At 31.8% G+C, this 13,063-nt stretch overlaps 1 protein-coding gene and 1 non-coding gene across 2 annotated transcripts; both read left to right on the forward strand.

Moving 5' to 3' along the window:
* Nucleotides 1-6,036: 6,036 nt before the first annotated feature.
* LOC11429725 (pyruvate kinase 1, cytosolic) lies at nucleotides 6,037-11,935 on the forward strand. Its single transcript, XM_003590347.4, has 16 exons — nucleotides 6,037-6,439; nucleotides 6,544-6,640; nucleotides 6,734-6,831; nucleotides 7,429-7,584; nucleotides 8,118-8,195; nucleotides 8,467-8,598; nucleotides 8,708-8,788; nucleotides 8,883-8,954; nucleotides 9,053-9,142; nucleotides 9,418-9,562; nucleotides 9,793-9,881; nucleotides 10,059-10,154; nucleotides 10,581-10,648; nucleotides 10,833-10,932; nucleotides 11,121-11,180; nucleotides 11,453-11,935. The coding sequence occupies exons 1-16, from the start codon at nucleotides 6,371-6,373 to the stop codon at nucleotides 11,609-11,611; spliced, it is 1,590 nt and encodes a 529-aa protein (XP_003590395.1). The 5' UTR covers nucleotides 6,037-6,370; the 3' UTR covers nucleotides 11,612-11,935.
* A 1,011-nt stretch (nucleotides 11,936-12,946) lies between these two features.
* Nucleotides 12,947-13,019, forward strand: TRNAR-UCU (transfer RNA arginine (anticodon UCU)). The gene has a single exon. It is a non-coding gene; the product is annotated as a tRNA-Arg (tRNA).
* Nucleotides 13,020-13,063: the final 44 nt, after the last annotated feature.

Consider the following 13,063-nt stretch of genomic DNA (forward strand, 5'->3'; position numbering starts at 1 on the left):
ACTGTTTTAAATGGTTTTAACAATGACCAAAATGTTCGGGAGAATGATTATATAAGCAGAATGATAAAAATGATATTAAGCTGAAATGTGAAAACTATTTTATCAAGGACCAGAATGTTCTGGAGAATGATTAATATAAAAGCAGAATGATAAAACAATATTATAAGCTAATTTTAAACGTGAGTTTATCTTTAGATATTTAAGCAGTTGTTTTATCTTGGACCAGAATGTTCTGGATGCAGTTGTTCAATTAATATAAGACTGGTATACTAAAATAATACTAATGATTAAGTTAGGACCAGAGAACTCTGGATTAATTTGGTTGTGATTAATTAGGACCAGAATATTCTGGAAAGATTAATAAATATTAATATGATTGTGATTGTGTGTGTATAGTGTAATTTAAATAAAAAGAGAAAGGGAAGAAGAATAACACACGAGATTTATCCTGGTTCACCAAACCAGGCTACTTCTAGTCCCCATACCTCGTGTGAGATTATCCATTATAATATCTTGTTAACAGAAACTTCTGACTAGCACTATAAGTTCTTGGTCACACCAGATCAGTCTGTTACACTCTGTATTATCAACCTCAGCAGACTTTTACAATTCTTGATCACACAAGAAAGGTTGGAACAATTCTTTCTCAAACTATTATGACAAATAGACTTGAGACTAAAATACAATTTGTATGATGAAAGGATTTGTTGGATCGAAATTTCTCAACACATGTTTGAGATTTAAATAAACAAACTCAAAAGATTATGATCCAATGATATAGGGTGAGAGCTTGGAGTTTGTTTGTTGTTGAAGAGTTTTTGAATGTAGTGATAATTTTCACTTGAGTGAGAGATGATTTCATTGTGTAAAAACTCTTACAAATTCCGTTGAGAAGCTTGTAGGCCACTTCATAAACCAGTTGGCCTTTGCTTTAATTTGAATGAATTTACGCTCCAAACTTTTGCTTGAAAGAGAGACATGAAGATTTGCATTTGGAGAATGTTCTTGAGATTGTCCAAAACATTCTTGAAAATTCAGCAAGCTCATGGAGAGAATAGCCACACGTTTTGGCAAGATGTGTGTTGTTTTTGCTTGGATACAAGTCATATGAAGTGACATTAGTGATGTCACAATATGATATCATGTATATGTCATATGGATAATAAATGTTTTCTATTTATGAGTCATTTTTCTTAATGGATCAAGAAAGCCTTTAAAGCCTATAACTACTACTCCCTCCGTCCTAATTTATAAGCAAAAAACACTAATTCACACTTATTAAGAAAACTAATACTTAATGATTTGAGGTATAATTTTTTGTGTTCTCCTTGGAATAAGTTTCATGGAAAGATGTAAAAATAATTCGTTGGTTAAAAATTATGGAGAAAATAAAAAGGAGAATAAATTGAATGCAATTTGCATTTAATTTTACATTGAAAAAGATAATTTGTTTGAAAAAACATAATAATAGCATAAAAGTTGGTCTTTTTTACTTATATTTTGAGACAAAGAAAATGAGATTTTTTTGCTTATATTTTAAGACGGAGGGAGTATTTATCCAAATTAAGTCATATGTTCTTTCTTTTTATGGTGAGACATTTATCCCATGATAAATACTCTTGATCACAATGATGCATAAAAAGTTCATCCTTGTCTTATGCGTGTTTTGCCTTGATGGATTTTGTTGTGTGCCAAGAACATTCTTAAGATCATTCTTGTGAAACATTTCTCACAAAAAATCATTAGTAGATAACAAGGTGGAATAAACTAAATATGTTTGTAATCCTTAAAATAATAAAAAGGATTTTTCTTCAATAATAACAAGTATAGAATGCTTGTGATCTTTGAAACATTGAGTGAAGATGTTCTCTTTACTTTGTATCACCATAATATTTTTTGTAGGAACATGAGAAACATTTCTCAAAGTCAAAATTCCTTTGATTGATTTATATTCTCCCAAAACATATCTTGAATAGTGATGAAAGATTCTTAGACTATCATAAGTCTTTTATGATAGAATCTCCAAGCATATGATCATGAATTTTCTTCTATGATATTTCTCCAATCAATATCATTAATGAATGACTTAATAAATAATTCATTCATGATTTGGTTTCTCTTCAAAGTTGATTCTGATCATTTTGATGAAATGATGAGATAATTTTGAGTGTAATATGCATCTTCATCATGAGAACCTTCTTTCATCGGAGTTGATAATGTTTTCTTCTATATGAGATGACGATACATTCTCGGTTGATTAACATTAAATTATTTGGTTGATGATGCAATTTATCACACAATTCCTCTTGGTGATTGCACACAATGTATCTTGTCCATTGAGTATCTTTGAGATGTTTTAGTTTAGGCATGCATGTAATCATAAAGGTACATTCAATCATTCTCTTGAATGAAACTTTTGTGCCTTTTCCATAAACTCTTTTAGAAGCTATTTGAAGATCATTCCTTTCAAATATTAACCCTTTATTCCTCGAGTCTTTAAGGCTTTGCTAAAAACCATGTGGTGACGAGGACGAGTCAATTGATCATCAAATTCATATTCTAGTTGAATCTTCAATCAACACTTATTTGATTCAAACAATTGCTATATCTTCTTTTGAGTTTGTGATGTTACTGGTTTGGTATTACTTCTTGTCTACGTCTGTGAAAAGACTCACGTGCAAACATCAGTAGATCACCATTAATAAAACTTAGTGTTTATTCCATAAGGTTTGTTATCATTAAAACATCCATCAAAAATATTTTTGTTTCAACAAGTCATTCTATCCACCATGATAGTCTGGACATTACCAACGACTTCGTTAGCCAATGATCGTCCACATTAATGGTCGGCTATCAAATCTTTGAATGTAAACAGTGGTGAAACGCACGACACATTTATCATAGACGACACCACTAATCCTTTCAAACTAAAATCTTCAACCTGGGTGGGTGATGATAGACTGAGATTGAGATCTGTACTTTCTCTAAAAAAAGGAAGTTGTACTTACAAATACTTCAATTGTTAAGAAAGAATGCGCTAAATATGTGAGGTTTCCAGAGCAAAAAAGTGTGTACCTGAGTGGAGGTTATGAACTAACTTTCATAGGAGTGAAATTATAGTTTTATGACCCGAAAACCCTATCCAAGACAATTGTCCTTAAGGTCACATGTAGATAAATTAAGATTATATCATAGGATATGGAATGGACATTTCAGATTCATTTAAACAACCCTAATTCAGTGTTTTTAAGGCGAGTCATTTCAGATTCATTTCAGATTATATCATGATAGGGAGACAAGATATGATGATTGTATCATATCCTACTATAATCTTTTGTTTGATACACCGGTGAAATATGATAAATTATACCTTTTTTTAATCCTATATATTTACTCTTTTGTAATTTGCGTCCTAGATTTAGGCTGGGTTAAAATCAACCTATCAGGTTAAGCAAATAAAATTTCCTTTTTAGCCCTCATTCCATATAAACATATCGTTCATCTTACTATCTATTCGACTCAAGCACGACAACATTTCCTTGTACATGAACACCAAAAGGCTGGAAACAAAAATCTAGAAACAACCAAAGATTAAAGCCCAAAAACAACCATCAAACTACACCAATAAAGTAAAGAAAGCAATAAGAAACAACAAAAAGCAAAGCCAAAAAATTGTGATGAACATGGAAAACCATCCAACAAGACAAAAGCCACACGTTGTGATGACCATATATCATTTAGATTAACTTAGGAAGAAGATGGACTAATAAAAATTCTTATTAAAATGGTTTGGTAGGAATTTATTGAATGAATCAACCCGCTGCTGATGAAGAAGGAAGAAAGAAGATGAATTTAGGAATTAACTTGAATCTTTTGGATATTGAAATGGGTCCAACAATTTTTTTTAACAAGTGATTTATTTAATTGATTAAAATGGTAATTCTACATGTTTATATCTTATTCTATACCTACCCAACTCTTTTTTTTTTTTTTTTTTTTTGTCTAGTAGCCTAGTGGCTGAAGCTCACACATTTAAATGTGGAGAAGTGGGGTGTCCAGGGTTCGAACCCCCGCCTCTGCATAAATTATGCAATGTCCCTGCCAATTGATTAAAATGGTAATTCTACATGTTTATATCTTATTCTATACCTACCAACTCTATATCTTAATATCATGACAATCAAACCGACTAACTCAATCCATTAATAAACTGAATTTTTTTGTTGGTGTCCGAGATTCAAATCCAAAACCTTACATATATTCCCTCCATTTTAAAATACATGTATAATTTTTGCAATGTGCACTATTCACTTGACTTACTTTGACCATACTTTTTAACTAATGTATAAATACAAATATTAACATGCAAGATGATGTTTAATTTGTCTTGACAAATATTTTTAAAATATTAAATTTTTATAATTTTTTACTTTAGATAATTAAAGATATTAACGGTCAAAATAGTGCGTTGGGATGTGTAAAGTGGTTGTCCTGAACATATATTTTAAAATGGAGGGAGTATTATACAGTATCTCTACCAACGGTGCAAAACTCGCGGGTATAATAATAAATTGAACTTTGACCTCATTGTATACACTACCAAAAATTTAATAAGAGAAATGATATTTGTACAACCATTTTGGCACAACTTTTCTACCACTTTCTCTCTCATATTTACATTATGTTTTCATTCTCTCTCTTCTTTTTCCTCTCTCTATTATTTTTAACTAATAAGTAGAGAGAACAACAAAGTTGTTTTAAAAATGATTGTTAAAATATGAGTGCTCAATTTATAAAGGGTTAATTAAGTTTTTGGTCCCTATAAATATCTGCAGTTTTGTTTTTAGTCCCTATAAAAATAAATCACACTTTTTAGTCCCTACAAAATTTTCTGTTAGTGTTTTTAGTCCCTGTTAAATTAAAATTTGTTTAATTATAATTAAACTTCTAAATTTTTGAAATATTTTTTACATACATGTTCATAACATCGTAAGACACTCTTTTGTAAATTTTTTTAGTTTTTTTAACATGTAATGAATTAAATATGAATTTTTCTAAAAGCCAAATTTTCAAAATTATATTAATGAAAATTTGGACCTAATGATAAAATTTTAAGTTACTTTTTTTGTGGAGGAACTTAGTATAATATTCTAAGTAAGTATGTGAAAAATATATGCTACAAATTTAAAAGTTTAAGCACAATTAAGCAAATTTTAATTTTACAAGGACTAAAAGTATGTGTTGGTCCCTGTTAAATTGAAATTTGTTTAATTATACTTAAACTTTTATATTTTTAAATGATTTTTAACAGACATGTTAAGTACATTATAATAATCTCTTTTATAAAAAATTATAATTTTTTAACATGTAATGAATTAAATATAATTTTTTTAAAACGCCAGAAATTCAAGATAAAACAAACGAAAATTTGGACCTAAAAATAAAATTTTGAGCTAATTTATTTTGGTGGAACCTTTTATAACGTTTTAAACAAGTATGTAAAAAATCATTAAAAAATTTAAAATTTTAAGCATAATTAAATAAATTTTAATTTAACAGGGACTAAAAACACTAACGGAAAATTTTATAGGGACTAAAAAGTGTGATTTATTTTTATAGGGACTAAAAACAAAACTGCAGATATTTATAGGGACCAAAAACTTAATTAATCCATTTATAAATTGTACAAAACAATAGAAAAGTTTTCCTTCTTGTACCGCATGCTCAACAGTTCACTTCACGGTCAGCCTCATTCGTACAGCACACCATATTCCCACCATGCCTCACATGCTTTCCTCGCCATATTTCCATTTTATTCCAACCCACCTACTCCACCATTGTCACGTGCCTTTCTAACTTCTTCTAAAATAAACCACGTGCGTCACCATTCCTTCCACACACGCTATCACACAGCGCGTGCACCACCACCTTCTCCCTTCTCCACGAAACAAATAACACAATAATATTTCTTTTTTCATAAATAAAAAAAATCCTAAGACCGTAGTCACCGTAGTCCTTTTCTTTTTGTTCCATCAGAAACAAAAAAACACAAACCACAAAACATGTTCATTAATCCAACAGCCACAATTTCGCCACGTAGTAGCATTTCTAAATCTTAACAAAAACAACCAAACCAGAATTCCACTACACTAATTACCTAAGACAGTATCACTGTGAAACAATTCACGAAAGTTGAAAACAAAACACTGAAACAAAAACGATACATAAAGAATCAAAAGCATATACTGCTTTTTTTCAATTCAAAGGGTTTTCATTTTCAAGTTGCGTTTGTTTGGTCTCTTCTTCACGCACCACACCACTACTCTTCTTCTTAATCGATTCTGTGTTTGATTAACAAACAAAACCAAACATGCCTTCCAGTCACTTGCTTCTCGAGGAACCAATTAGGATGGCTTCCATCCTAGAACCATCAAAAGCCGTTAGTTTTTCTATTACTCTTTCTTATTGTTTTCAATTCCAATCTATAGATCTTGTTTTTGTGATAATTGATTTAATTGAAATTGTTGTTGATGGTTTTTGTAGAGCTTTTTTTCTGCAATGACAAAGATTGTTGGAACATTGGGTCCTAAATCTCGATCTGTTGAGACTATTTCTGGATGTCTTAAAGCTGGCATGTCTGGTATGTTTTTGTCTTAAATTGTGTTAGAGTTTTAAATCATGAATTAGTGGATAGTTAATGATTTTATGTGATTTTTTTTGTTGTTTAATGCAGTGGCTCGTTTTGATTTTTCATGGTGTGATCCTGAGTATCATCAGGAAACTTTGGAGAATTTGAAGACTGCTATTAAGGGTACTAAGAAGCTATGTGCTGTGAGTTTCCTTCCTTATCTGCTGCTTCACTTTTTTCAATTTTTTGCTACTTATGGAATTCAGACTAGTTTGTTTCATGCCTAAATTGTGGCTGAAAGAAGTCCAAACAAAACAGAAATAAAATTAAATGAAGGTTGTGTCACAAACCAAGAACCCGATACACCACTTTATGTCTAACATGCGCCCTCATTCAAGGGCCCTTGTTTGGGGCTTTTGAAGTGTGAACAATACACAAGCCCCGAAGCCAGTGTTCCCTTATCTGAAGTTTTACATTTTTGTTTAGAAGAATGTGCAACAAGGATCAACTCTTGACTGCGTGGTCATTGATTCAGAGTATGTGACATTATGTCACAAACCAACTATTCTGAAATCTTACACAGTTGGTGTTAAGTAAAAGCATATGAATGGTTTTTATGTATAATAAACTGTTGTTTTTGTATGTTTACTGTCAATTTTCTCAAGGTAGACCTCTTTTAGCAGCTATTTCAAGAATATCCAATTTCTATATTCTTGCTTTTCTGCTTCACAAAGGTTTTATGTTGAGGATCAATAATGGGAAATGAGCTGAAAGTTTGTTACTCTGATTGCCTTTGACAGGTTATGCTGGATACAGTGGGTGCAGAGATGCAGGTTGTTAACAAAAGTGAGACAACTATCTCACTTGAGATAGATGCTCAGGTTGTTCTAACCCCCAACCAGGGACAAGAAGCTTCTTCAGAGATATTGCCAATCAACTTTGATGGACTGGCCCAGGTTCATTGACGCTTTTCACCTTATCATCATTATATGATGTGACTTTCTTGCATATATATATATATATATATGGAATTGGCAAAATGTATTAATAAATATCAATACAAGAACAAGATGTGCAAGTACTGACACAGTGAATACGAAGTTACAAATTTTACACAATCTCAAAACTAGCCATTATACGAAGTTACATCATTTGCTTCCACCGAATATTAACATGAAGGATTTCAATTTTGTTGCCTATGGAGTGTATGCTTTGACTCAATTTTGTTGCCTATGTAGTGCATGCTTTGAGTCAATTTTTCTTTCCTCTCAGGGTTGCATGGCTCAAATTAGCTATAAATTGTGTATATATATGCAATTTATTTATTGCTTATGATGTTAGAAGCAGTTAATGTAAAAAATTAAAAAATTGTGTATATATATTCAACTAAACATGCTTATTTGTTCTTCATGATTTTGAGATATATCTTCTACTTGCTTGCAATGTAATTGTTGCTTTGCCTAATTTTCAAATTCTTTATTGTTTACAGGCAGTGAAGACGGGAGACACTATTTTTATTGGTCAATACTTGTTCACAGGAAGTGAAACTACTTCTGTATGGCTTGAGGTAAAATAAGTTGCAAAGTTTATTCCAATTGGTCAATTTTTTTTTTATTTTTACGTTCTTCGGTATCTTTCTCACATAATTTGTCTATATCCTTTCAACTTGGGTTATGAATTTGCATTTTTTTTTGTGCAATAACCGTTTATTTTAAGTTTATACTTGTATTTCTTGTAGTTGAAATGAAAAACATAAGTAGGTCCAAAAGCATAATTAAAATAATATTTGATTCTTTTACATGCATGATGACTGATGAGTTCTACCTGATGCTGTGCAGGTATCTGAAGTCAAAGGGAACGATGTTGTGTGTATTATAAAGAATTCAGCTACATTGACCGGGTCATTGTTCACTTTGCATGCCTCTCAAATTCACATTGATCTACCTACCCTTACGGAGAAAGACAAGGAGGTAAGTTCCATTTTTCATTCTGATGTGTGAATTATTAACATTTTACAATACATGTGTTAGCTGTGTCGAGAAGTTTTGGGGTTATTATATTTATTTATTATCTTTTCAGGTTATAAGCACCTGGGGAGTTAAAAACAAAATTGATTTTCTGTCATTGTCATATACTAGGCATGCTAAAGATGTCCGCGAGGTAATTTGAGCTCCAGATTGTTTACTTGAATTGGTTACCTCATACTCAATTTATATCAAGTATTAATAGGCCTTCATATGTTATTTTAATGCAGGCTCGGGACTTCCTTTCAAAGTTAGGCGATCTTAGCCAGACACAAATTTTTGCGAAGATTGAAAATGTTGAGGTGAGTTACATATCTTCATTTTGGTTTAAGTTATATTCTTATTGGCTAGGCTTAGTCAATTGTATATAAATACATTTTACATCTGTTTTGTTTCTTAGGGATTGACCCATTTTGATGAGATTCTGCAAGAAGCTGATGGTATTATTCTTTCTCGTGGAAATTTGGGCATTGATCTTCCACCAGAGAAGGTCAGTTTTCTTGATGAATTTTTTTTTGTAGTTTGACGTGCTTGTTGTCTTGCATTCTCATAACAATAAAGAAGTTTATTTTGGTCTAACTAGTACTCCACATTTAAAAAATACATTCCAGACATCTATGGTGGGGGTAAGAGATTTTCCTCTATCTATGCTGCATACTTCATGATAACTATATTCTAGAGACTGTCTCCTCCATTTGGTGGATGCTGAAAAGTTATAAGACCTACTGTTGCATTAATTTATCTAACTTCCATTTTTATTTGTAGGTTTTTCTATTTCAAAAATCTGCCCTACACAAGTGTAATATGGCTGGGAAACCTGCTGTGCTTACACGTGTTGTGGACAGTATGACTGATAACTTAAGACCAACTCGTGCTGAAGCCACTGATGTTGCCAATGCTGTTCTAGATGGTAAGTTGCTGGTTATCTGATGCAGCTTTTTCGGTTGGTGAATACTAGGCAATCTGGTTGATATTTTGGTTTGCCTGTTAATTTATACGACCTTCTCTAAGTGATGAAAACGGGCTATTTGCGCTCTCGGCATTTTTTGTTGTTGCTTCTTTTGCCAATCTGTGTGTACTGTGTTTTAGTTAGAACCACTTGATGGATATATATTTGTCTAACTGTTAATAAATAAACAGGAAGTGATGCAATTCTTCTGGGTGCCGAGACTTTACGTGGATTGTACCCTGTTGAGACTATTTCTACTGTTGGTAGGATTTGTTCAGAGGTAAGTTCATTAGCTTATTAATTTTGTCTAACATGTTGAATTTGTACTACTGATTTCTTTATTCTGATTTTATGGTTTCTGATCACGTACTTTCTTTTTTAAGTTGCTCTATGGGCTTTGTTGCGTGAATGAATCTTGTTTACTAATGTTTCTGCCTTCCATTTCATGTCCTTGTAGGCTGAGAAAGTTTTCAATCAAGACCTTTATTTTAAGAGGACAGTCAAATATGTTGGAGAACCCATGACCCACTTGGAATCTATTGCATCCTCTGCGGTACTTTCATCCAAACATTTCCTTATTTTTTACTGTATTTTCTTATGTGTACATTTATTTTATTGTGTGTGTGAGAGAGAGAGGCTTATTCCTACTGCGTTTTTGTTATGTGCTTGATGGATGGTTCTGGTCCTGTTTGGATAAACAACTTAATTTTTTATTATATAAGCTCTTATCATCTAAGTGCTTATCCATAAGCTATTTCTTAAAATAGTCAATTTTTTTAAATAAATTACAAGTTTTATAAGTTATTCTGGAGAGCTTATGGAAATAAGCTGGAAACAACTTATGGAATTGTCTTAAACTGTTTCCGTTAGCTCTCCCAAACAGTCTTACTAGTGCTTATGTAGATAACTTCAAATAATTCAATCCAAATTGACTTTTATATCGTTGAAAGCAAGCTTCTTACGTGCAAATCTTTTTTAGGTACGGGCTGCTATTAAGGTGAAGGCTTCCATTATAATTTGCTTCACTTCATCTGGAAGGGCTGCAAGGTAATATCTTCAAAAGAATAAGATATTATGTGTCCATATTTAGTTTATTGTGAATCAATCGTTCTCAACTTGGGCAAACAAACTCTATTCTTCAGTTACGAGACCCATACTATTCTTTATTGACCTGCATCACCACTTATGTCCTTAAGATTTTCTATCTAAACATGTCATGTGCACCTGTCAGATTGATTGCAAAGTATAGGCCGACAATGCCTGTTCTCTCTGTGGTGATCCCCCGACTTAAGACAAATCAGCTAAAGTGGAGCTTCAGTGGAGCTTTTGAGGTTGGATTTTAGTTTTTGAGATTGATTCATTTTTCTCTGTTAATTATCCCTGTCTGTTGTTTACATCCTTAATAATTCCATTTAGTGAACATAAAATATATTGACCAGGATGTATGTATGTTTTGGTTTACATTGTACCACCTACCTTTTTGTATCAAACTAATGAAGAAGTTAAATCTGTGACACAGGCAAGGCAATCACTTATTGTAAGAGGTCTCTTTCCCATGCTTGCTGATCCTCGTCATCCTGTAAGTTTCTTTTTCTGCAATTCACAGTCTTGGTTTTTTCCTCAGTTAATCGTCAGTGTTCTATTGAGATTGTTCTTTGGAGGTAGAAATATTTGTAATCTTTGAAAAAAGTATTATCCCTCTATCATGTTTCATGGCTCTCTATTATAATACTAAATATTTGGAGGTCTCTTTGTGCTATCGTTCATATAAATGAATGCTACTTTACACACACCGCATCACATAATTATCGCAGATTTACTAGATGTTAATGTCATATATTGTGTCTGCAGGCTGAGTCTGAGACAACAACTGCATCAAATGAATCTATTCTTAAGGTTGCCCTTGATCATGGAAAAGCATTGGGAGTTATAAAGTCACACGACCGTGTTGTTGTTTGTCAGAAACTCGGCGATGCATCAGTGGTTAAGATTATTGAGCTTGAAGATTAAAGTGCATTAATCCAACAGTTCTAGTTCTAGTATTTTTTTTTGGGTTAGATTATTTCCCAAGTTTTTGAAAGTTGCAGATAATTCTGCGACGAGTCAAGGTTATCTTGATTTTGATCACTAAATCATGTTCCATGTATTGGAAATAATGAAGTATTACTGGTTGTCACTCATAAAATCAAGGGATTGCACCCTTGATACCAATTTTTTCCAATATTTTCGGTTTAATATTCATATATAAGAACACAACTTGAAAATATGTTTGTTGGATACTGTTGACAAACTAATGATTGCTAATAGCTTGTATTTTCAGTTCCCAACTATGCATATATGCCCCATTATATTTTCCATTTTCTGTGATCATGAACATGAAGTATGCTTGATGCTGGAAAACGTGGTGGGATCAAGATGAGTTGCTAAAGTGCTAATACTACCATGATTCATTCTTGTTTGGGAAAAGTATAGTTTTAACTAGTTAGGGGTAAATTTTGCTAAATTCCCTTTTCAGATGATTTTGCTAAACATTATGTTATTCAACCATCCTTAGCTTTATGATGTTGAAAAGTATTAATTAAATATGCATTACTCCTTTATTACTCATTCGTGTACGTGTTGAATTAAAACTTATCTTAGACCGTAACAAAATAAAATAAAACTTACTTTGACCAAACTGTTGAAATAAAGTTTGATTAGCAGTGTTTGATAAAATTGATATGCTGGTATTGCATTATATAATACTATAATATAACACTACATTATAGAAATGAGTTATTGTCTTTGAAATGCACAGCATACCGCTTCATAGGATGAAAGTAATGTTATTCAAAAAAATATATTTGAAAGTATATATTTTACATCATGACATAGTAATGGTTGTTGGATCAATAATAACCTCTAAAGCTTAAGAAAAGGTAATGGACAAATATTCATTTTATTTTCAAACGCAAATATTTTTAAGATATACAAGCCTTTTTTTTTACTATGATGATAAAAGCCTTTTTTAGTTTAATTAAAGCTACAGCGGTAAAATTCTTACGGAAAGTTTGTTGTCTATTTAATTTCCACGTGATTTAAACAATTAGTCTTTATATATCAAATTTAACAAAAACGCTAATCATGCCGTCAAAAACTCAGGAGGGCAATTGTGCAATGCCACTCAATGTCATAAAATTGACTTGCTCATAATGAAAATGAATTATTAAGTACAAAAGAAATCACATTTTTACCCGTAATGAAATTAAATATCTAACTATAACTAGTTACTAGACTGTGGGGTGAAGCTTCATTTGTATCAAACAAAGCAATAAATAAAGTTAAACTACAAACAACAAACAAGAAGCACCCGTGGCCTAACGGATAAGGCGTTTGACTTCTAATCAAGCGATTGTGGGTTCGAGTCCCACCGGGTGTGAACTTAACTTTTTTTTTTTTTTTTTAATCTTATTTCATGACAAT

The sequence above is a fragment of the Medicago truncatula genome, chromosome 1 (assembly GCF_003473485.1).
Source record: "Medicago truncatula cultivar Jemalong A17 chromosome 1, MtrunA17r5.0-ANR, whole genome shotgun sequence".
Taxonomy (NCBI): domain Eukaryota; kingdom Viridiplantae; phylum Streptophyta; class Magnoliopsida; order Fabales; family Fabaceae; genus Medicago; species Medicago truncatula.